At 43.0% G+C, this 26960-nt stretch overlaps 1 protein-coding gene across 17 annotated transcripts in view; it reads right to left on the bottom strand.

Moving 5' to 3' along the window:
- The window catches only part of sema4ba (sema domain, immunoglobulin domain (Ig), transmembrane domain (TM) and short cytoplasmic domain, (semaphorin) 4Ba), a 386815-nt gene that overhangs the window by 86328 nt on the left and 273527 nt on the right, over window positions 1-26960 (bottom strand). For all 17 annotated transcript variants that reach the window (XM_048562773.2, XM_059639201.1, XM_048562774.2 and 14 more), the window contains one exon: window positions 13660-14003. In XM_048562773.2, the coding sequence (XP_048418730.2) occupies window positions 13660-13804 (145 nt within the window). In that variant the 5' untranslated portion in view covers window positions 13805-14003. The remainder of the gene's footprint in view (window positions 1-13659; window positions 14004-26960) is intronic.

The raw sequence follows: 26960 nt of genomic DNA, 5'->3' as shown, positions 1-26960 counted from the left end.
ACGCTTACATAATTCATAGTCCAAAAGAACCTCGCTTCAAAAGAAATCTTCCAACCCAGTCCATATTTTTATTTGCTATTCAGAAGCACTAACTCAACAACTTCTCATGATCAGACTACTACAGATATATTGTTACAGCCTGCCACCTGCAACTTTTATGCAAACATGAGTGAAGGACGGCATGACTGTTCTCCCTCTGGGTGTTTCACAGTCTGTTAGCATAATTACTCAGGCACATCTGGGAGATTTAAGTCTGTTTTGCTGTGTAAGGGGTTCGTTGTAATAGTCAACACTCTTACAGTGCACTCTCCTCCCTAGTCCTGTTAACAAAGCACCACTACTCCAGCGCTTAGCCTCACCAAGACTGAAAGACATCTGGACCTGGAGTTCAACCTTTCACCAAAATGAGATGGTAGGTGCTAGAAATCGCTAGTTATGTATTTGACAGGGGAATAGAAAGGCTGTAATTGTATAGAATAGAAAGTGCAAATGATAAAAGAAGGCTAAACTTAAGCTGTAAAAATAGCAGAAGTTAGAATGTGAATGCAATCTCCACAGCTAGTGGTTTTACAATTGGATGCATTTGAGTTAAATTAAGGGCAGAGGAGGCACAGTGAGGAGCAGTCAATCCAAACCGAAGGGTTTAAAAAAGTATAATTAACGGTGATAATGGTTTCTTAAACACCAGGAGCGAACTATTGTTGCCTGTAATCAACTACCATACACTCTGCGGTGTTTCTTAGACTAAAAGTTTCCAAACTTTAATTCTGTTTCTCGCTCCACAGATGCTGCTAGACTTGTTGAGTTTCTCCAGCATTCCCTGTTTTTATTTCTAATCTCCAGCATTAACACTATTTTAACTTTCTTAAAGAAAACCAAGTTTTCTTCTTACACCCTTTGGGACTAGGAAACAGACTTGAAAGTAGGGTCACCAATTCATAAAGCAGTACCAGCAGACAGACTGTAATTGGTCAGGGTGTTACCATGGGGATGCACCAGCGACTGGCAGTATCCATGACGCCTTTCTCCCAATGAGAATGTATGTAAGAGCTCCTTTTACCCACATAAAGCTCTGGTTATAGATGTAGCTTCTAGCATGTACATGTGCATCAGATGACAAGCCCACCTATCATCTTAAATTGCTGTACTTCTTCACCTTTACAATAATCTGCATTTCAGTAGCACCTTCAGTAAAGAATAATGCCTCAAAATATTTTGCATAGCCACAATCAGAAAAATTATGCCATCATAATACATCAGTTCATAGTTTGAAGACATCAGACAGTGCCCCCTCACTTTGTTTTGATTCATTTGCAAAATACACTATTTCCCAACAAACAATGATTAGGAATGTGATAGCTTGAAGAGCCATTTACTGTGTCATTGAGGCTAGAATTTAAAATCAGGTCCTTCAATGCAAAGGCTTAAAAGTCGTGAAACAGAGGTTAATTCAAAAGTGTTGGTATGGGTTTAAAGCAATACAATTGGTGGGATCAGAAACAGAAGCACCAGTGAGGGGCAACTCTTGCCCATCCTGGTTACACATAAGTCTTCTGTGATTCTGTAATTTGTTAACTTCTAGTAGCTGAGGACAATAATGACCAAGTAATGTTCGTAAACCAATGGACCACTCCAGTGCCACAACAGCAGTGAAAACAATGGCCATATTTTAGAGCCAAAGTGGAATGTCTATAAAACAAGAGCTTGAAAATTAAAGTGAACATGCTCTGGAGTTATCAGAATGACTGTAGAGGGAACTGCCATGCAACACAGAGGGAAAGGTGAAGAATGAAACAAAGACAAATTGAGAAAAAAGGGAAAAAGGAATTTGTAGTTATTTTGCATCTTTCTCAACCTCAAGATCTCCCATAGTGCTTTATTGGAAATGAAGTGTTCACTTTTTCTAAAGAGTATTCTCTGATATAACAAGGCTGCCAGTTATTGCACTCACAGCTGTCCATGAGAAGGTGCTGGTGAATGTTCTTTTTAACCACAGTAGTCTATGTGGTGATGGTGTCCCCACCCTGTTGTTTGATAGGATTTCTATGATTTTGCCTCAGTGATGTGCAGGAGAATTCAGAGGTGCTAACCGTTGCTCAGGCATGGATTGTCAAGTAAACTTTCCCTGGCAGCAAATGTCCAAGGTTGGAATTGCTTCTTTGTTCTGCAAGGTTTGGAAAGTAATGCCTGGCATCACTTCCAAAAAATGCCAAATCTAAGGTCACAGAATCCCTACACTGGAGATGGAGGCCATTTGGCACTAACCCTCCAAACAGCAGCCCACCCCGACACCCTATATTTCCACATTTCCCGTGGCTAATCCACCTAGCCTGCATATCCCTGGACACTGTGGGGTCATTTAGCATGGACAATCCACCTAGCCTGCACATCATTGGACTGTGGGAGGAAACCAGAGCACCCGCAGGAAACCCACACAGACATGGGGAGAACATGCAAACTCCACATGTACGGTCACCTGAGGGTGGAAGTGAACCCAAGTCCCTGGTGCCGTGAGGCAGCAGTGCTAACCACTCATCCCTGGGACCATTGCCACCAACCCATGTAAAGTGTTAAATTCATCCCTAATCTATGTATAATAAACCAGATAACATGCATTTAAAGGGAAGCTACATAAACACAAGGGAGAAAGTGCTGAAGGATATGTCAATAGTCTTCAGCGAGTCAGAGGAATCTTGGAAAGAACAAAAATAGCCAATTTTAGTTGGGCTGAGCGCTCTGTTTCCATTCAGATTATTCAATATAATTCTGCATCACCAATATTAGGGACAGTGCACTTCCTCTGATTGGACTCTGCAGCAAAAACTGATCTCTCCAGGGAAAGAGGTCTGAAAGAAACAAAACCTCTTTCAAACAGTAAACGGGGGGGGGGGGGGGGGGGGGGTAGAGCAGGTTTCAGGCAATGCAGTGTGACGGCATCACATGGAGTTGATAAAATCATGCATTTCATCACATTGAGATAATTACAAACAGGAGAAAAGAATGTTTGCAGAACACTTCATTTTTAAAAGAATGAGATACATGCCCTTTTAAGGAGCTGGTTGCCATTGCTCTGTCCTGTACATCAGGAAGCTAATTACAAAACAGCTGCAAAATATATCAGCTTCAATAAGAGGGAGTTTATTTATAATTTTAAACAGACACTGTGCCAGAACTTTAACATTAGGCACTCAATTATGCTGAACAGCACAATGATTTCAGTACGTGATGAGGAAATTATTGCTTGTGCATCTAATTATTCCAACCAGAAGCCTTGTGAGTAACAGGAAGAGAGGACTTGCATTTACACAGTGCCTTCAACAATTTGGGATGACCAAATGCATTTTCAATTATAATTGAGCTCTTTTCCAAATTAGTTCTGTGGGGTTTTTATGTGCACCTGAGAGGGCAGTCTCAATGGTCGATCTGATAGGAGACACTTCTAACAGTGCAGTACTGATTCAGTCGGTTTGGATTATGTGCTCAAGTGTCTGGTGTGGGACTTGAAGCGACCCTGTGGACTAACCTCACTGCCTGCCCTATGAAACAGCAGCAGCAGCTGATCCTATTACCAAACTGGCACCAGAAGCTGGAAGTCAGATGACAAGTCGGGTGATGAGATTGAAACAGGTTCCATCTTTAACAACAAAAACATTCTGGGCATGAGAAATACAACCCCAAACCAAAACAATAAATATTTATTAAAAGCAGTAGGGTGGGATGTAATTAACCACGTTTAGTGCCTTTCTTTGTTTCAGCTCCTCTTTAAATGTTTCCCTCAATACAGCAGTAAATCTAATTGATGAAGTGTTGCTATCCCAACATGCACAGCAGAGGTGAAAATCCCCATCAAAATCACAGGGAGACGAATCACAGTGTGAGGAATTGTTGTATGTTTGTAGCACCAACCACGATCAGCTAATAGCTGGGATACAATGCTGTCACCAATTCTCCTTGCTGCTCTTTTAAACTGAAAGTAAATCTCCATGTGCACTGTTCTTCATCAAACACTGCCAGGACAAGGATAGCAAGAGGTTAGAAACAGTGTAAAGCTCCCTCTACACTGTCCCTGATAAAACACTCCCAGGACAGGGAGAGCCTGGGGTTATGAACAGAATAAAATTTCTTCTATAGTGTCCCCATCAAACACTACCAGGACAGAACAGCACAGGGTTAGGTGCAGAGTAAATCTTCCTCTACTCTTTTAAACTGAAAGTAAAGCTGTCTCTCCAATGTCCCATCCAACACTACCAGGGCAGGTACAACATCGGGATGGATGGACAGTAAAGCTCTCTCTACTCTTTCAAACTGAAAGGAAGCACCTTCTACTCTCTTAAGCTGAAAGTAAAGCTCCCTCCACACTGTTCCCATCAAACACTCGAAGGACAGATACAGCATGGGAGTGAGATACAAAGTAAACCTGCCTCTATTCTTTTGAACTGAAAGTAAGGCTCCCTTCATGTTGATCCCCATCAAATACTCCCAGGACAAGGACAACACAGGGCTAGGCACAGAGTAGCACAAAGGGAAAGACTACCATATTTCCCAGCTCTCTCCTTATTGTGCCTTCCTGTACTAGCTCAAAGGGGCCTAGTTGGTGAACAGTGGCAAGGGATGAATCACAAGTGAGTCTTATGAGAAGAGGCACTTGTCTTAACAACAAGATGTAGTTTATTGCATGAGAGCAGTTTGGGTTCCATGAGGGTCACTCAGCTACTGATCTCATTGCAGCTCTGGTTCGAACAAAGACAAAAGAGGTGGGGTTAAAGTGACAACTCTTGACATCAAGGCTGTCTAACAAAACTGGAATCAATGGGAATCAGAGGGAATGCACTCTGATGGTTGGAAGCATACCTGGCACCAAGGAAGATAGTCAAGGTTGCTGAGGTCAGTTATCTCAGCTCAGGGGCTGCAGGAGTTCCACAGGGTGGTGTCCTACCCTCAGCTGCCTCATCAATGACGTTCCCTCCATCATAAGATCTGAAGTGGGGAAGTGTTTGCCAATGGCTGCACAATGTTCAGCACCGTTCACAATTCCTCAGACATTGAAGCAGTCCATGTCCAGATGTAACAAGGATTACACAATATCCAGGCTTGGGCTGACAAGTGGCAGGTAGCATTCACACCACAGAAATGCCAGGCAATGATCATCTCTAATATGCAACAATCCAACCACCATCCTTTGAGATTCAATGTTGTTACCATCGGTGAATCTCCCACTATCAATAGCCTAGGGTTGACCAAAAAATGAACTGGAGTTTCCATTTAAATACAGTAGCTACAAGAGCAAGAATTAGGAATACTGCTTATAGTAACCGATTGTCCAAAGCCTATATGCAATCTTCAAGGCATAATTCAGGGGTATGATATGCACCCTACTTATCTAGATGAATGCAGTGCCAACAACACTCAAGAAGCTTGACATCATCCAGGTTAAAGTAGCCACTTGAATGGTACCACATCCACAAGCATTTACACGTTCCATCATAGGAATTCCTAGAAGCATGGCATTCCAACCAGAATTCCATCAACAAACACATTGACTTGGAGCCAATCTACCATCCCCTGAGAAAAAGAACAGGAAATGACATCACCAACCCAAGGAAACCTAACCAGATAAATAGAAAGCGGGACATAACACCAGCGCTTCGTCGGAGGCTCACTGATGATGTTACCTAGAATGGTGACGAAACGTCTGAAAACTAACCTTCCAGCTCAGCGAGCAAACTCACATCCAGAATGGGCTATGAATGCTGGTCCACCAGTGATGCCCACATCACATGAGTCAATGAAATGCTATATTGGCCAGTTCCACATAATTACAAAGTCTATCAGGAGCTAGGGATGACATGTCTGACCATTGGGATCTCAAGCTAAACTCTATTTATTCCCCACTTAAGACTATAAGATATCAGGTACAGCTTAATGCAGTATCCAACATTAACCCTTCCAACAGAAATCATGAGTCATGATTTACTGTTGAGTTACTAATGAGTCATGAGTTACTGTTATTTGTCATAAATCAATCTGAGAAAGAAAGGCTTGCATTTATATATTGCCTTTCACAATGTGACAGTGCACTTAAGTGCTTTATAAACAATGACCTCATCTATGTCCCCAGGATCATGCAATGGGTCTTGTCTACATTCTGTATGATTGTCTGTCTGGAATACTGTCTGTATCAGTTACCCACATTATCAGGCTGCCCACCAGGGCTGCATTGTGACACCTTATGTCCTCACTGCAGATGCAGCCAATTCTATTTTGAAAGCTGAATGCAACTAGTTGCTCATCGATCATCCCATCACATAGACCACATAGTGAGGATAGTGTGTGTCAGACCGCAGTGACGTGTCTCTTTATGTGATGGCAACAAGATATGTTGGGTCAGTTGGTATTATTCCGATTTTAGCTCGATACATATCATTCCATTGAACACAGACCATAGAACAGTGCAGTACAGTACAGGCCCTTCAGCCCACGAAGTTGTGCCGACCTATTATCCTACTCTAAGATCAAACTACTCTGCATACCCTACACTTTACTATCATCCATGTGCCTATCCATGAGTCGCTTAAATGTGCCAAATGTATCTGACTCCACTAACCCCGCTGGCAGCGCATACCACACACCCACCACTCTCTGTGTAAAGATAGCTTTTAAAATTATTTCAGAAAACTGGGCTGTTCATTTAGCATCAGAGATAATGGGAACTGCAGATGCTGGAGATTCCAAGATAATAAAATGTGAGGCTGGATGAACACAGCAGGCCAAGCAGCATCTCAGGAGCACAAAAGCTGACGTTTCGGGCCTAGACCCTTCATCAGAGAGGGGGATGGGGGGAGGGAACTGGAATAATTGCCTTCGGAAAGCATCTAGCTCAACATTCGTCAAACACAGCAGGATCTTATGGCATGGCAGTACTGTCCTTGCCTCTAGGCCCGAAGCCTGGGTTTAAGTCCCATCTGCTCAGAGTTGTGTCATAACAAATATGAATTTTATTCCAGTTCCCTCCCCCCATCCCCCTCTCTGATGAAGGGTCTAGGCCCGAAACGTCAGCTTTTGTGCTCCTGAGATGCTGCTTGGCCTGCTGTGTTCATCCAGCCTCACATTTTATTATCTTGTTCATTTAGCATATTCAGTTCTCTACCCTGGCAATTCTGTGCACCAGTGAATAACCACATACTGTGTAAAAGCATCCAAATGCTGTAGTTTGAACTATGATCAGAATTCATTGCCAATAAAAATTTAAAACAAAATAAATCCCCTGGCATTGCTGACAATCAACAACAGAAGGGAGCAAGGTTCATGTTTCAATCTGCTCCTTTCTTTGTACCTGCCTGTATCATAATTTTCCTATTACTTTATTACGCCTTATTTATTGCAGCTTTTCATTTTTGTTCTTAAATTTCCTGATTGAAGCATTCCTCACACCAATAGCAGCAGTGTGTACTACTGTGGGGACGGAGTTTCCATTAGCAATGACCAACAAAGATCTGTGATATGTGTTTAGTCGACCGTTCATACAATTCACACCCGATGTTCATGGGCCTGAATTGCAATCCTGCAGTCTGGGTCAACCTCCCATTCCCAGGCATGGATGTGCCAAAGTGTACTCCAAATATTGCCTTCGGAAAGCATCTAGCTCAACATTCGTCAAACACAGCAGGATCTTATGGCATGGCAGTACTGTCCTTGCCTCTAGGCCCGAAGCCTGGGTTTAAGTCCCATCTGCTCAGAGTTGTGTCATAACAAATATGAACAGGTCGATTTGAAATATCTACACCAAACATGGAATCTCTCCTCTTTTATCTGCCTCACCTGACAGCAGCAGCTGCCGCAGCAGAATGACAGTGTCCCTGTCTCTAGACCAGCAATTCTGGGTTGGACATGGAGCAATGCCTAAATATGTCAACTGTGAGCAAATCAGAGAGATATACAGCACGGAAACAGATTCTTTGGTCCAACTCGTCCATGCTAACTCGATATCCTAGATATATCTAGTTCCATTTCCAGCATTTGGCCCACATCCCTCTAAAACCTTGCTATTCATTTATTCAACCAGATGCTATTTAAATGTTGTAATCATATCAGCCTCCACCACTTCCTCTGGCAGCTTATTCCCTACACGCATCACCCTCTGCATGAAAAAGTTGCCCCCAGGTCCCTTTTATATCTTTCCCCTCTCATCTTAAACCTACACCTTCTAGTTTTGGACTCCCCACCTCGGTGAAAAGATCTTGTATATTTACCCTATCCATGCCTCTCATGGGTTTATAAACCTCTTTAAGGTCACCCCTCAGCCTCCAATGCTCCAGGGGAAATAGCCCCGGTCTATTCAGCCTCGCCCTGTAGCTCAAACCCTCCAACCCTTGCAATATCATTGTAAATCTTTTCTGAACCCTTTCTAGTTTCACAACATCCTTCTTACTGGAGGGAGACCAGAATTGCATGCAATATGCCAAAAGTGGCCAAATCACAGCTGCAACACGACCTCCCAACTCCTATACTCAATGCACTGACCAATAAAGGCAAGTGTACCAAACACCTTCTTCACTATCCTATCTACCTGCAACTCCACTTTCAAGGAACTATAAACCTACACTCGAAGGTAACAGAGGGAGAGGTTCCTGGTCAACTGTCCTGCAGCAATGGCAATAGGTTTTTCACATGTGGTTGGGAAATAAGTTCAATGGAAATCTCAGGCCCAATCCGAAAAAGAAGGGTGGAAGAAAAAAGCAGATCAACTGCTCAATTATCACAAGGGGAGGACACGATGGGCTATCACTAGGCTGTTAATCCAGAAATTCAGCTAATATTCTAGTGACCATAGTTCAAATCCTGCCATGGCAGATGGTGGAATTTGAATTCAATGAAAAGAAAATGAATCTAGAATGTGAGGTCTACAGATGACCATTAAGTCACTGTTTATTATCAGGGAAAAAAAGAACCTATCTGGTTCACTAATGTCCTTTAGGGAAGAAAACTACCATCTTCACCTGGTCTGGCCTACATGCGACTCCAAACCCACAGCAATGTGGTTGACTCTTAACTGCTCTCTGGGAAATTAAGAGATGGGCAATAAATGCTGGCCTAGCCAGAGATGCCCACATCTCATGAGTGAGTAAAAACAAATGCATGAAACCACGTACACATAAATGGAACCAACAAATTTCTCCTGTGTTAGTTTGTTTTTATTGTCTCTTTCTAGTTTTTTCCAGTCCATATCTCTTGCCTATTTGTCACTTCACTTCTGTTTTGTCCATTTTTGTGCTGGGGAGGCATACACTCATCGTTCATCTCTAGCTGCTCTGAGAATGTGATAATGAAGTTTCGTCAAACTGAATGGCTTGTCAGGTTATTTCAGAGGGAAGGTAAGAGTTGGTGTGGGCCTAAACGCATTTATAGGCCAGAATGGGATGAAGCTGGCAGGTTTGGTGAACTAGCTAACAATGTTTTGTTTTCTGTAGTTTCACAGTTACTTTAACAGAACACCAGTCTTTCAAAAAACAAAAGCATGCTAAAAAGAATTCAATTCTCAAACTTACAGCGGTCTGATTAATCTGGAATACTAACAACATAACCACCACACTGTGGCATTTGTTCAACACTGCTGTAACCTTCAGGTTCTATATGCATACAAACCTCACTGTTTCTGTGAAAAACACTGATTTCTGCTCCAACCGGTGTGCCAGCCCATTGTAAAACTGTGCTAAAGTTGATTACCCAGTGACCTAAGATTAATGTTTTGGCTCCTTGCCTTGACTTTGAGATGCAGTGCAACGTAGCAGTTCTGTGCCAATATGTGAGAACCTGCACAGACATGCTCCAAGAATCACGGACTATGTTCTCTGCTTACACACCTTTAAACAATCTGTTTATTACTTAAGTAAGTGTCACAGAAGCCAGCAGTGAATATTTATTGGGGTTTGAACACAGGTGAGGTGAAGGCGTCAATACCTCAGGCTCGACAACCACATCCTCAACCTTATCCCTCTCCATCAGCCTCAGCGGCAAAGGAATTATTATGGCATTATCACTCGTATCCCAGAAGGCCAGGAGACATGGATTCCCAATTCCTGTTTCTCTAATTCACTGCAGCCTGAAGGGCACGAGGAAGCCAATTCAGGGGTGACTTAGGGGAATCAGCAAGAGAGCGGGACTGATTCATTAGCTCTTTCAAAGTTTCGATGGGCTGAAAGCTCTTTTTTAAAAAAAATGACCTTTGATGCTCCTGGTGAATCCTGCATTTGTCTCCATTCACTGTTTGGCTTGTTACAGGCCATTTCAGAGGGCAGTTAAAAGTCTGTTGTGTCATTGTGAGTCATAAGTTACTTCATAGTATTATATATTGTATACGTTTCTTATATTGGCAGCGCTCCCTCTCTAACAGGCTCCTGATCTCTCTGCTCTCACTGAGAGGCTGTGAAAACTCTTCAGCCTCAAAATGGGGTCGCAGTGGGAAGAAGTTTCGGCAACTTGCCCTTCAGGGAAAGAAAGCTATTATCATTATCAGCCGTTGTAACTAAGCTGGAGCTCCATGGCAACCATTGCTCCACTTGGGCTTCTGACCCTAACTTTGGGAAGTCCCACTGAGGAGCATTAATGGATGGATTTTTAACAGTGATCAATGAGAGTTTCACCGATACATTACTGAGATTTGCTTTTGAATTTGGCTGGATTGAATTTAAATTCCACCAAATGTCACTTTGAGACTGGGATCCGTGTCCCGTGGCTCTGTGGATTACAAGCGCAGTGTCAACACCATCATTTTCCCTTTGCTACAGTTGGATTTTTCTGACAAAATATCAAAGTACTCACTTTTTATTACAAAAGTTGTACTGTGTCATGTGTGTTTAATCCATTCACATTATTGTCACTTGAAAACTCTACAAACTGCATTTTTGTTTGGCTGAATGATTGTGGTGTTTATTTTACTGGAGGGGCTTTTCACCTTGTGGCCTGGGAACTCTTCTTGCTGAATCTTACCAATCTCATTAAATAATCTATCCCGTCTCCCAGTGACGTCCCTCTTGACTGATTCTAGACCCATCTTATCATGCACTCCTCACAGAACAGCTCCCTACTGCTGGGATATCCCTGCAGCCGCATCGTATTTACAATGTTGCTGTGAACCCAGACAGATACTGTCAGTCCAGAGATGCCCTGGTCAGTCTGTGATAATTACAATTTACATAACAGGCAGGGATAACTGGTGTCCCACACTGCAGGCAGGGGCACACTGAATGGAGTGTGCACAGGCAGGTCATGACATCAGACCATGCTACCTGGTCTGAGGTACCTACCAAGTTCAGTACGGTCTGGAGGAATGCCCAGTACTGTAGAAAGAAGATCAGTGACCTTCTCCACTTCACCAGCATAAATGCCACCATCTACTGATACCTCGCACTATCTCGAGTGGAGCACACAATGTTGTTGTTGCAACATTGCAATGATAGGCACCAGTATAACACTGAAGTGCAGAAATGGATTAGAGATACGATATGAAAGATCATAAGAGACTGGCACATGTTGGATGCCATTGTCCGTGGACGTGGGATGCATGTGGCTAGTGGTCGTGGAGCATGTCCTGAGAAATCGATACCCAGTGTCCAGCAGGGAGAGGTTTTGGTACAAGCGGTGAAGTGATGCCACCAGGTACCTTCTCTGACTACCATGCCTGTATGTTCTTGACATCTGGGGTATGTGGGGGAAGGGATTCATCATCTCCTGCTTCCCTTATTGCAGATTCATGGTCCACATGCAGGAGATGCTGGAAGCTGGCTTGGATTTACTGGAGTTGCCTAGCCAGGAGTGAGAGGCCTTGTAATAGCCTCCTCTCCTTCCAGCTACCTCCAAAGACTTCCCTAATCACATTCTTGGCCTTCAGTGGAAACTTCTTCTGATCTTGGACTTCCTTCTGCCCACTAAAGGTCTCTTTCTAACAGAGCTTTCTCCTTCCCACTGACTCCACAAGGGTTTCCCACCATTGACAGCAGCGACTAGTACACAGATGTGGTGAACCCGAGCCTAGAAAATAGGTCAGGAGTCGGGTGGAGTGAAAGGTCATATTGGAAGTACTGCCGCACTCAAATGGGTGGAGACTGGCCTCACTACGCAGGAAGCAATGAATGCCTGAATTGCTGATAATGACCTCTTCGGGAGAAGTTGCTCCTTGCTCAGAAATGACAATAATGTCTAACTGAACAGATCATTGATCAGTCATGATGATGCATGCAAGCTGAAATGCAGAGTCAATGCAGAGTTGCAAACATGCCAAAGTGTGCCCTTAATGTGGTCCTATTGGGGCACAGAACTCCTTTGATAGGAGCACTAAACAGCAAACATCGCATGCCCCCCCCGTGCAAAAAACACCAATTCTATTGGATGCGATGGAATTGACTGTCAGATGGGGAGGGGGAGGGTACTATGAGGTCAAATTGATAGTGCCAGTCAATGAATTTCCATCTCTCAACTTCTGAAAAATAAACAAAACCAAATAACACTGAAACTTAACTCATAATTAGCGGTTTCTGTCTGATCATGATCAGTTACTGATTTAAGCTGCAGGATTCTCTGGGAAACTCGAATTGTTCAATACATGCACCAGCCTCACTGAGAATGATCGTCCTCATTGACTGAGATGATTTGGAAAGTATTTGGTAACCCTGTAGATTAGCATGTACAGAAATTTAATTTTCTCTGTGGAGCAGTACAGCATGAAAGCTCATTACTGAAGGGTCTGGGGTTACTTGCTTCCAAGCGATTCACTATTTTGGTCAGAGTACGAAGCCAACTCACAACTGGAAGGATGATCCCCAAAGAAGCCTGTAATCATGAGCTCCAGCTGTACGCACAAAGAGAAATGCAGGCTGACCAATGTTAATCTTCTGTTCACCACAGTATATTGAGCAAGAGATATAGAGATTGCAGAGAATGAGGGAAAAGAGAAAGTTAACATTTCTTTGGGTACAGCTTTTAAGTTAACACATGCTCTCTTGAAGAAAAATAAAACTCATCCTAATTTCCTTTCAACTTTCCTCATGACTGACCTCATGTTAAATGAGGAGAGGTGGCCAACATAAATAAAGCATGCGACAGGAATTGATATGGGAGGTGGCACAGAAACAGGCCAACTGGACCAAGCAGTACATGTAAGGATTTTAAAAAATTTGTTTCACAGGATGTGGATGTTGTTGGCATTAGTGCCCATTCCTAATTGGCCTTGATCTGAGAAGTATGCTCGGCCATTTCAGAGTCAACCACAGTTTGGTCAGAGAAGCTAAGGACAGCATACTTCCTTCCATAAAGGACATTAGTGAATTAGACAGATTTTTAGGATGATCAATGATAACTACCACAGTTACCACTGCTGCGTCTAGCTTTCAAGTCCAGATGTTTTAGATTAATCTAAATTCCGACTGCTATGGTGAACCTATATCGCCAGAGTATAAACCTGGCCTTACTAGATCAGTAGTCCAGTGACATTACGAATATATCACCACTCCTCCTCTTGTCTCTTCTCACCCAAATTTACCATTGTACAGGATGACACTGAAGGATGAGCTCCTGAGTGAGCAAGGCAGGATTCTCTTGTCCAGAGTTTACACAGCAATTAACTGTACATTGCCACAGTTCACCGTCTAGAGCAGATCTACTTACTGTATTCGAAAGCAATCCTTGGAACAATGTCATCCTCCTTAGAAAGGGGCTGCGTAAATCCAACCGTACATAAAGTACTTGCTGCCAGCAACAGATAACTCTGAAAGCCCAGGGCCATGGTGGCTATGCACTTCAAGGTGGACATTATTTAATGAATGCTTCTGTTGTCTTGTCTTCAAAGGTTTGGAATTGGTTAATAATCCACTGATAAGTTACGCAGAACAGCTAAGATATCACAGGGCTGAAATGAAGGCTGCTTGTTAGCAGACAGCGATGATTCTCCAAACTAGATTCTGCAAGTCAAAGCAGATCCGAGAAGGTTCCCTGTTTCTTGAAAGCTAGATCTGTAACACAAAGAGTAAACAAGGATAAGTTAGAATTGTTTCAGAGATGGTAGGAACTGCAGATGCTGGAGAATCTGAGATAACAAGGTGTAGAGCTGGATGAACACAGCAGGCCAAGCAGCATCATAGGAGCAGGACAGCTGACGTTTTGGGACTAGACCCTTCTTCAGAAATGATTTCTGAAGAAGGATCTAGGCCTGAAACGTCGGCTCTACTGCTCCTATGATGCTACTTGGCCTGCTGTGTTCATCCAGCTCTACGCCTTGTTATCCCAAGTTAGAACTGACCATTCTGAAGAATGGGCACTGAACCTGAAACATTAACTCGGATTTCTCTCCACAGATGCTATCAAACCTGCTGAGATTTTCCAGAAATTTCTGTTTTTGTTACAAGGTAGAATCGAATTGATAATTATTATTGAATGTCAAGGTATAGATTGAATGAATGTTGTTCAAGCTGCTCACAGACTACAACCAGACTTCATTATAGTGAACTTTTTATTCGCCAGCACCTTTGGGACCAGGAATGTGCCAGTTGATCAAATATTCCAGAAAATCAACACATCCAGATAATCAGTGTAAAAAACACTAAGCAACAGAAATGTAACGCAGGGATACACACACTGTTATATTTTATTTACAGAATATATCGTGAATAATAAAGCAACTTTGCCTTAAATAAAACTTACTGGCAGAGAGCTTTCTCACTCTCACACTCAACTGACTACTTGGACATCATGACAAATAGCATTATTTTCAGAAAAATTGACTCAAAATTGAATCAACTGTTGATTTTTCCATGTGCCCATTCGAATGAACAACCAGTATATTCACAGTGAGGTAAATAAATGAAAGAAAAACTACCATAATAATTAGACAGTAAACTTGACGAAGTACATACGTTTTGCTGATTTATTGAGAATGCCAGTTCATAAAGTGTTGCTTAAAACAAAGTTTGCTTTACTGTCAATTCTGTTGCTTGCTGGCACCATGTTTGAATATTGCTGGAAAGTCACATGATAGCAAAATTTTCCATCTTTCAATAGACAACTGCAAGAATGCCAAATTTCAAATGACCATAGCAATTTCTCCCACAGTGGAAATGGGTGCTGGTTGGCTGGAAGAGTTGCCCTTTTACTCCAGGTGAGCATGAGACAAAAAGAACTCAATGGACATCAAAGATAATGGGAACTGCAGATGCTGGAGAATCCAAGATAACAAAGTGTGGGGCTGGATGAACACAGCAGGCCAAGCAGCATCTTAGGAGCACAAAAGCTGACGTTTCGGGCCTAGATCCTTCATCAGAAAGGGTCTAGGCCTGAAACGTCAGCTTTTGTGCTCCTGAGATGCTGCTTGGCCTGCTGTGTTCATCCAGCCCCACACTTTGTTATCAGTGGACATCAAATGTGTGAGCAAATTCTCCACAGAAGGCTGGATGGGTAAAAATGGAGGCAGGAGGGCATGGTCTCACCCAGCTGGACGACAAAGCAAGGCATTTCGAACAATCAGAGCAATCAAAACCAGGAAGTATCAACTGTTATGATCCTTTGAAATTTGGCACTCTTGCATTTGTCCTGGTGAAGCAAAATAGACAACTCGTGTCATTCTCAGCAGGTGTAGAATCTTTTATAGAGAGCTATTCCCCGGCACCATCCTCCTCCAATGCCTCATTGCTTGGGACTGTCTTCTCCTGCATCCATCCAGTCATAGCCAAAGAATCAAATGGGATGCTTTTCCTTGCTGCTCCCACAGCATTACATCCGTTGTCCATCCAAGATCTCTCCTGTGTCCTCTCCTAGCACTTGAGTACATGCTGACCCTTCATATTGTTGACACTCAGTTTGACCTCACCTCCATTTCCCTTTGCTCTTCCACTTCATATCTATCACACTGCTTGACCTATACCCAGCGCTGCTCAAATACAAAGTCCTTCCAGAAAAAACTGAAGCCACTGTCCATGGGTTCCACTGCCTGGCTGTAGATACTGTCACTCTCTCCGGGCACTGTCATCATAGAATCCCCACAATGTGGGGGTAAGGCCACTTGGCCCAACAAGTCCACTGACTCTCCAATCAGCATTTCATCTACCCTATCCTTGTAATTTCCATGGCTAATCCAACTAACTTACACATCCTGGACACTATGAGCAATTTAGCATGACCAGTCTATCTAACCAGACATCTTTGGACTATGGCAGGAAACACACACTGACACAGGGAGAACATGCAAACTCCACACATACAGGTGACCAAGGCTAAAATCGAACCCAGTCCCTGGTGCTGTGAGGCAGCAGTGCTAATCACTGAGCCACCACGCTGCCCCAAAGCTAGATTCAAACTATTCACAATCCTGTGTTTTCATCCAATGCTGAGTTGAGGTCCAATCCCATGTTCACTGCCTCATTGAGAGCATCTATTTCCACCTCTGCAGCACCGACCGTCCCTGTGCTGCTGAAATTGACAGAGGTATTTGTCCAGTATTCTAAAACACTCCTGGCCAACCTCCCACCCACTGCCCTCTGCAAACATTCTAAACACTGCATGTATCCTGTCACTGAGCCACATTCACCCAAGACTCCCTTGTCCCCACTGACTTATAATGGCAGCAGTCCAATAAAATCTCAATTTTAAACATCCCCTCTTCATTCTCAAATAGTTTTATGGTTTCACCTGTCTCCAACCCTTGAATTGTCTGAGATCCCTGTCCTGCTCTAATCCTGGTCAATTCCCTTGATTGCCAGTACCCTATCACTGGCAATGGTACCTTCAGCTGCTGAGGGTCTGCCTTTGGATTTACCCCCTTTCCTCTGCTTTCTCTCAAAAGGTATTCCTTTAAAACCCTGCTCTGTCCTGGTATCTCCTAAGGTTGTTTTACATCAAATTTTGATCATGTTCCTCGGAAGCCCCTCATGAGCCACATTAGTGATGAAATATAAATGCAAAGTGTTATTGTAGACTCACTTCAAATAAAGTAATTTAATGGACAGAATCTTGCAGAGGTGATGGGTATCTTGGCTGCTGGAGACCTCCACATCCCTCTTAGCAATAAAACCTGCTGCATCTCATAGTTCTCAGGTACTGCATAGGGCAGCGGGCGGTTGGATCTTCTCTGAAGATCAAGGATCCCGTGGGACTAGAACTCCCAGTCACACTCAGATGCCAGTCCACCAGAGTACTGAGCTGCGCCACTAGACAGGTGGCATGACATGCACCCGCAGCTGATGATCAAGGATGACTTTGGGCAACAGGTGAGTGATGGTAACTAGTGAGTTGTGGGATTGGAGTCACGGACTGAGTGGAAGGATCATCAGCAAGTGTAGGGCTCAGTTCCCAGCCGGCCCACCACCTCATGACTTGGGGCTGTACAGTGGCTCAGTGGTTAGTGCCAGGGACCGGGTTTGACTCCATCCCTGGGTGACTGTCTGTGTGCAGTATTGCAGATTCTTCCTGTGTCTGCGTGGGTTTCCTCTGGGTGCTCCAGTTTCCTCCCATAGTCCAAAAATGGGCAGGCTAAGTGGATTAGCCATGCAAAATTGTCCATAGTGTCCAGGAATGTGCAGGCTAGGTGTATTAGACGTGGGAAATGCAGGGTTACAGAGATAGGGTGGGTCTGAGTGGGATGCTCTTCAGAGGGTCACTGTGGACTCGATGGACTGAATAGCCTGCTTCCACATTGTAGGTATTCTGTGATCAGGCACTGAGTGTCTCTGTGTACCCCCCTCCCTGGAGTCTCATTTGAGCATGACAAGCTTTGGCCCCCACCCCACCTCTGGGCTGACATCAACCGAATTGGGCTGAAGCCCTGAGGACAGGCTTCAACTGTCCCCACTTATGGACTTCAAATGGCAGAGAGATGATTTACCTTTCTGCCTGATTAAATCCCATCAAGCTCCCCATGGGATTCAAGATTCCAACTGATGTTTGCAATTGTATAAACACAATGCACATGCATAGGTAGTTATAGCAATCATTAAAGAGGCTCGTAGACAGGATGGACCACTTAAAAACAGCCACTTCAATCACACCGAGCTTGTGTGTTCCTCACTTTCCAACACACGTTACTGTGAAGTTCCCACCACAGCAGATACAACAATAATTGTGGAAATGCATCGCCAACGTATCCAGCAGCTGTACAAGTGTAGCCCGACTGCATGTAATTGATGGATACCTGTTATTCAGGCCTACGCACCCTAACTGCTGCTCCTCTTAGCCCACTAAGAGATACCAGCATTCAGACTTGTTCCTTCCCGTGCCACGTTAGGCCTGGGAAACATACAGCTCGTGTGGAGACTTTTGTCGGAATTGGGGTCATGCAAATTTTTAAAGGATCAGTTCAACAACAAGCAGGGATTTTCATAAGTGCGATGGAATCTGCCTCTTCACATTTTAACACTATTCAACAGCATTTCTGTCAAATTGGACAGTTAACTCCCATAGACGCCCAAGAAAACCAAAAATCTTGGTACTTCCAAAATAAAAATCAAGTTACCGAAAGATAACAGGGAGTCAGTTAGAAAATGAAAAGAGGTTCTATGGTAAACACATGGAACAATTGTGATGTTATAGAGGTGAAAACCACTCCATATCTCTATGCCACATGCCCTGGACAACATTCAGATTTGATAAGCAGAAAGTAACACTGAAGCCAAATGCATGCCAGGTTATATATATGGCATCATCCCGGACAAAGCAGTCCAGTTGATTGGCACCCATCCACCACCTTCAACATTCACTCCCTCCACCACCAATGGGCAGTAACAGCAGTGTGTACCATTAACAAGAAGCACTGCAACAAATCACTGAAATTTCTCTGGCAGTACCTTCTAACCCAATGATCTCTACCACAAAGAAGGACATGGGTAGCAAATATATGACAACACCACCAACTAAAGGTCCATGATTTGGAATTATAACACTGTCCTTCCACTGTCAATGGGTCAAAGTCCTAGAAATGCATTCCCAACAACACTGTGGGTGTACCTTCTTCATCAAGGCAGCTCACTGTTACCGTCACAAAGGCAGTTAGTTATGTGCAACAAACAATCAGCATTGCCCACAGCCCAAGAATGAATAAAAGCAATTTCTAAATGTGAGAGTAGAAGCCTATTCCCTATCTATGATTATTCTGACACCAATGATTCCTAAATCTGACCTCCGAAAGCAGTATGAGCATTAAAGTCTGTAATTGGTAAGAATTCTCCCTTTTAATTAGCTGGATTAAACCAGTTTTACATTGCTTAATTTGCATTTTCCCCTTGGTTCAACATGCTGTGTGTGCTATTTATTTTTAAATTGATTAACAAATGTCAAAATAGTGCCTGCCAGAATTTAACACAAATTCATCAATTGTCATGCAAAGTAAACAAGAAATGGACTTGTTCCTGTTCAAAAGGCTTGAGTTCAGCCAGCTGAACTATTATTAACGCACAGAATCACTAAACAATACAATCATGTACACGTGTTTTTATATAGGCACAACACTGAGCTGCCCAAACCAGTTATACTGCATACACTGCAGTGCGCTGTACACACCACAGGATGATTCACACAGAATGCTGCATACACTTCATCATGCTGCACATGGGATGCTGCACACACTGCAGTATAGTGTACCACACTGCAATATACTGTACACACTGCAATATATCGCACACAATGCAATATATTGTACACACTGCAATGTGCTGTACACTGCAATATATTGTACACAGTGCAATATGCTGTACACTGCAATATACTGTACACACTGCTATATACCATACACTGTAACATATGGTAAACACTGCAATATGCTGTATACAATGCAGCAAACTGTATACAATGCAATATACTGTACACACTGCAATATGTTATACACAATACCATGTACTGTACACACTGCAATATGCTGTATACACTGCAATACACTCTACACATTGCAATAGACTGTACACAATTCAATATACTGTACACTCCGCAATATGCTGTACGTACTGCAAATAAGCCATACAGACCACTGTATGTTGTGCACAAAATAGGCTGTACGTAAGCTGCACAATGCACTGTAAACATCAACATGTTGAATACCTTCACTATGCCACATTAATATGCTATACACACACTGCAATCCACTGTGCAGGCCTCAGTACACACACAATATGCAGCACACACTGTAATAAGCTGCATACACTGCAGTGCACTGCACAAACTGTATTACGCTGTACACAATGCAAGACGCTGCACACATCACAGCATGCTGCATACACTGCAATAAGCTGAGTATATCTCAACAAACTGCATACATTTCAATAGGTTGTATACAGTACTATATGCAGCACACAACACAAATAAACTGTGCACACTGCAATATATTACACACACCACAGCATGCTGCACACAACACAATTATATATACTGCAATGTGCTATACTTGCCTCAGGATGTTAGACTGACTGCAACATACTGTACACATGAGTGTGCTGCACATAACTTGCTGCATGTACTGCACTATGCTACACACAAGGTATTACACACACTGCAATTTGCTGTACCATACTGCAATGCAAAATGCTGAACACAGTATTCTGTAAGCACTTCATCATATCCTGTTGTACTACACTTTTTTTATATTCGTAATCAACTATTTCAATCAAGTATAATTTAGTCAAACACCCACTCCGTTCACAGCCCAGTTTTCCGACAAACTCTCCTATCCACGTATGGGCCTCATTCATACCTCAACTCCTGTTTACAACACTGACACTAATCTGCTTCTCAGCCCATGTGAAATAAACATCTCTCCTGGAGTTCCATCCAAGGTGATCCACCTTCTCTCTGGGATTTCCTGCTTGATTCATTCATATAATACTTAGCAAGCGGTCATTTCATTCCCAGTTACCACAGTCAGCCTAACAACAATATGAAATAGCAATTTAAAGAAAAAGTGGTTATCAACTCAAACATCAACATCTGAGTAGCTAGCCATAGAACAAGATCCGCTGTCTCCAACAGCTGATTTATTCACCTCTGTAAATACCCACTCACTTGAACCTTGTCACTGAGTTGATTCCATGATTTGGTTTTTGCAATGGACCCTCAATCCCACAATATGCTCCATCCTATGTAGTTTCTGTGTGTTTTCTGATCTTGTTCACCACAGTCCAACACCAGCACATCCACATCATGGTCATCCAATGCGGTCAGTTCTGCACTCAGAGCACTGGACCTCTGGCCTCTGCTGATCTCATCCTGCTATACATTCAAGGATAGCTCAGGGGAATGGCAGCAATCACCTGAACAGGCTGTTGGGTGAAACGGTTAAAGGAAACTGTCAACACAAACTCTGTGACTTTGCTCTGACACAATCTCACTCAGCAGTAAATGACTGGCAGCTCCCAAAACATGAGTCAGTCCTTGTGAGCATGAACAGAAAACGGACCTGGAATACTGACTGCTCCTTGGGTTAAGGAGTGAGCCTTGACAAATGCCTTGCAGCAGTACTCCAGAAAGGAGCTGCAACACTAGACCATACACGCTGTAAAAAATACGTAGCCACCAAAGTAGGTGTGGTGCTTGTTCTGTCAAATGACAAAATGTCACTTGAAGGAGGTTTGCTTTACTCAGATAGTATTTTGGAGTTAGGATCATGACTGACGTGCCAATCTAGAAAGTGCAGTCTGAAGAGCATGGAGGTGGATTGGACTCTAACATTGGAAATAGAAATGCTGGAAAGGGAAATGTTTGCCAGGCTGCAGGAAAGTGGGGTTAATTGGACAGCAGGGCCGACATGGGGATGATGGACCATATGGCCTCTTTTTGTGCAATGGGTGGACATTTCTATGCCAAATCTAAACTGATGAGAGTCAGATCCCCAATCTCCCGGTTCAGAGCATTGGTTTTCTGCCAAACCGCATGGGTTACTAATGCAAATTCAGTTTTTCTGATACATGCAGGCTGTGGAACAATCCAAATAACACTCAGAATTCATAAACAGAACAGGCAGGCTCCAGCCTTCCAGGTGTGTGTCCTTCCCCCAGAACCTGTTCTAATCAAGTTTACACACCCAGGGTGTCACGACCTCTCTTTTCCCTTTAGTGATTTAAAGTTTTTCCTGTTATGCTTTCCACTTTATTTTTCTTCCCCTTCACTCCCTGAATCTACCACAGCTTCGAGATCTGTTTAATCAACATGCAATGCCTTATCTGCTGTGTCATTCACACATCTGCACAGACTCAATGGATTAACTTGCCTCCCATGCAGTAATCTCTCCAGGACATAACCTAACCCCTTTTGGTAAAGTGTGATTAAATTGGACCAGAGTGAGCAATTCATAAGCTATTTCAAACTTTTACATTCTCAGTAATGAAGCAGTCTATACCCATGTGCAGCAAGTTCTGAAGAATACTGGGCATTAGTGCTACAGAATTGTCAAACAATGACCATCTCCAACAAAGCAAAATCTAATCAAACAAAATGGCATTACCATCACAACATTCCCCATCAGCAACTTCCTGGCAGTCACCATTGATCAGGAACTTAACTAGACCACCCATGTGAATACAGTGGATCTGAGAATGGGCCTGGGAATACTGCAATGAGTAACTTACGTCCTGGCTCTCCGAAGCCTACCCACCATCTACAAGTCATAAGTCAAGAGTGTGATTGAATATTTGCTTGCTTAGAAGCTAAAGCTCCAACAAAACTCAAGCGGTTTCACAAAGTACAAAGCAGCATGTTTGACTGGTACCACATCCACCATCTTCAACATTCACTCCTTCCACCACTGACACACTACATAGAATCATACAATCATAGAGATATACAGCACAGGAACAGAACGTTCAGTTCATCTGATCCATGCCGGCCAGATAACCAAATTAAATCTAGTCCAATTTGCCCATATCCCTCTAAACCCTTCCTATTCATACACCCATCCAGATGCCTTTTAAATGGTGCAATTGTACCAGCCTCCACCACTTCCCCAGCAATTCATTCCATAGACATACCACCCTCTGTGTGAAAAGGTTGCTCCCCTTAGTCCCTTTTAAATCATTCCCCCCTCATCTTAAGCCTATACCCTGTAATTTTGGACTTGCTTGCCCCGGGGAAATGACCTTGTCTATTAACCCTTTCTATGCCCCTCATGATTTTATAAGCCTCTGCAAGGTCACCCCGCAGCCTCCGACGCTCCAGAGAAAACAGCCCCAGCCTATTCAGCCTCTCCCTATAGCTCAAACCCTCCAACCCTGAGAAAATGCTTGAAAATCTTTTGTGAATCCTTTCAAGTTTCACAACATTCTTCCTATAGCAGGGAGACCAGAATTGCACGTAGAATCCCAACAGTGGTCCAACAATGCTCTGTACAGCCGCAACATGACCTCCCAACTCCTATACTCAATGCGCTGACCAATAAAGGCAAGCGTACCCAACACCTTCTTCATAATCCTATCTACCCACATCTCCATTTTCAAGAAACTATGAATCTGCACTCCAAGGTCTCCTTGTTCAGCAACACTCCCCAGGACCTCGCCATTAAGTATATAAGTGCTGACTAGTTCTCAAAGTCCTCCTCACTGACCTGTACATTTCAGGATTTTATGCCATTTTTGAGATTACATCTGATATATCCAAGTCATTAATATATATCAAAAGGCACAGTGGCTTAGTGGTTAGCATTGCTGCCTTGGTGGGTTCAATTCAACCCTCGGGCAACTGTCTGCGTGGAATTTGCACATTCTCCCTATGTCTGCATGCGTTTCCTCTGGGTGCTCCAAATTCCTCCCACAGGCCAAAGATATACAAGTTAGGTAGATTGGCCATACTAAATTGTCCAGGGATATACATACTAGGTGGATTGGCCATGAGAAATGCAGGGATTGGATAGGTCTGGGTGGAATACTCTTCAGAAGGTTAGTGTGGAATGGGTCACACTGTAGAGATTCTTCTAATAAAAACAATCAATGGTCCTCATAATGTTCCTGGTCACACCACTCCACACAATGCTCTCAAGTCTGAGAAACCAACCCAACTAAACTGCTGCTTTGACAGGAACACCTGCCAATGAATATATCCCAGCTACATCTATGTTGTCACTCTAAGTTGGTATCAAACAAGTGAATTACTTACTTCCTACAATGTCAAATCCTTCAGCTTATAAAGCTCTATCTTACTTTTTACTTGTCTTGGAAGCAGGAGTACTCAGTGGGCAACAGACAGTGTCTTTGCATCTTTCAGTATGTTGCACTTTTATAACGAAACTAGGCAGTACCTTTCTGACAGACTCAAAATGAGGAATATACTGTAATAAAATGTATGTATTCAACTAAGTAACAAATGTGGTCAGATAGCTGCATCTGCTCACATGATAGTTTAATTGGAAATGATAGAATATCTTCAGAACAATTGCACACCAACTTCTTTTAAGGTTAATAGAGCAGCCTGTGAGTAATAGATCTGCTTTCTGCGCGTTACAGAATTTTGTCAAGAACAATGATGTTAAAAAAAAGGATATGTATTTAATGCCTGAGTAGAATTCAAATCACATGGTGAGCTCATTCCAGGCTTTAGTGCTTGGCTGTGTGTTTGGTTTTCTGAAACATCAAATTATAAATTCCCCTCAACAAGTTGCATCCTGAAATGAGATGACTGTATTTGATGACTTGAATCACAATTTCTGAGAATGATCTAATTGCACTTGTATAACGAACATAACTTGTACCATCCTGATGTACGGTCACTGTACTACATACATTATGTCACCATAAAACTACAACCATGATCACCACAAACATATAGTCAACAATCTTACACACAAGATCATCATTGACAAACATTCCTTTCCCTGAGCTCAGGTTTTCTGTTTTCTCAAACCCTTCAATTAGAACTGTGTCCGCTCCTGGTCCCCATAGCAACCCGAATGTTGATGAGGGATGATTCTAAAACAGGGCCTGCATTCCAGATGATTAGATGTTCAACTGGGTGGATTGGAGAAGGTGGGCTGTTGTCCTCATTAAAGAGATTCAATGGAGGTGTTCAAAATCACGATACACCAGGACAGTCAACAGATTCTGAACAAGAGGGCCCTGATTTAAGGCGACAGTCTGGCCTACATATGACTCCACACCCACAGTGCTTTAGGCAATCCTTAACTGTCTTAAGGTCACTTCTAGTTATTTTGGAGTGTGAACTGAAACTGGAAAAAATACATGGCTTTCAAAAACAAAAGCACACGGCAGACAACAACATTTTTGGGGTAGTGAGTCCAGTCACCTTGGTCTGACTGCAGTTTAAATCATGCTGCATGAGTGCAATGCAAACTGAAACCTCCAGGAACCAATTGCAACATCATCGCTCCATCCCCTTTCAATGAACGGTTTACTCTCAATTCTCTGTCGGAAGAGCAGGAAAATCTACAGTCACAGACACTGAAAGAAGAACCAAAATATCAAGGAAAAGGGAAGACCCTGGACCCAACCGATCAACCAATGAAATAAAGACTATCAGAGATAATGTGAACTGCAGATGCTGGAGAATCCAAGATAACAAAATGTGAAGCTGGATGAACACAGCAGGCCAAGCAGCATCTCAGGAGCACAAAAGCTGACGTTGCGGGCCTAGACCCTTCATCAGAAGGGTCTAGGCCGGCAACGTCAGCTTCTGTGCTCCTGAGATGCTGCTTGACCTGCTGTGTTCATCCAGCTTCACATTTTGTTAAGTAAAGACTATCCATTGCTTTGCAGACAACAGTGTGCCAGCATTGATAGAAATCAAACGGATTGTGAGAATACTCTGTTCTACATTTGTGGCTGGACAGAAGATACAGAACTGTGTTTTCCCTGATCATATTTTTCCCTAGTCAAAGTATTTGTGTTAAATTGTCTGTCTTTTGTTTTATTCTTGAGTGAGTGTGTAATTGGGGTAAAAGGACTATAGATTAAGGTTATTAGTTGTAGTTAAGTAATTAATAATTATTTTCATTGTCATTTTTTAAATGTCTGAGCAAAGTACTCACTTTCAAAATCTGTTACGTGTCACCAAAAGAACTGCGACTGGGGTGGTCACCGGGGGGAAGGGTCAGAACCTGTGGTTCTGAGGAAGGGTCACTGGACCCAAAATGTTAACTCTGTTTTCTCCTCCACACATGCGACCAGACCTGCTGAGCTCTTCCAGCAACTTTGTTTCTGTTCCTGTTGAGTGTCACCTTTAGATTTTGAATTGTAGTTAGTCAGTCAGGTAAATGGGTTTTCATGGTCTAATGGATTCAGACATATATGTCACAGCTTGTGGAATAGTGCAGCTCAATTATCAGCATACTCTTCCCAACTGGGTCATGATAACTGCTTTCCGAAATGGCCTAACAATTCACTCAGATCAAGGGCAGTTAAAGATGGGCAATAGGTGCTGGCCTTGTCAGTGACATCCAAACTCTTCTCCGGTGCCAAAAACCATAGCTTTGCACATACTTGGCCTATAGTTTGAAATCTCCCTTTTCAGCTATAAAAGGCTACACTCACCTCAAAACTGCATGTTTTACTATACTGTAAGTTGGTGGTGTATAGTGACAGAAACTGTGTTGTGATGAAGATGTGTGGGATTGTAAGACACAGAGAAGAGCACAAATTGCTTGGCCAGTGCTGAACAGAAATGAATCCATTAGCAAAAAGGGATGAAGTATGATCAGAGATAATGGGAACTGCAGATGCTGGAGAATCCGAGATAATACAGCGTGGAGCTGGATGATCACAGCAGGCCCAGCAGCATCTTAGGAGCACAAATGAAGGGTCTAGGCCCGAAACGTCAGCTTTTGTGCTCCTAAGATGCTGCTTGGCCTGCTGTGTTCATCCAGCTCCACACTTTGTTATCAGGGATGAAGTGTGAAGCTGGTTTTAAGCTGAAAGTCATTTGCTATCTTGACAAATAACTATAATGCAGAGAGGGGATTCAGTATTACTGAAAAACTGGCATGAGCATGAAAGAAGCAG

Source organism: Stegostoma tigrinum, chromosome 33 (assembly GCF_030684315.1).
Source record: "Stegostoma tigrinum isolate sSteTig4 chromosome 33, sSteTig4.hap1, whole genome shotgun sequence".
In the NCBI taxonomy this organism is placed as follows: Eukaryota; Metazoa; Chordata; class Chondrichthyes; order Orectolobiformes; family Stegostomatidae; genus Stegostoma; species Stegostoma tigrinum.
The sequence above is the reverse complement of the archived record's forward strand: the minus strand, read 5'-3'. Positions and strand labels throughout refer to the sequence as shown.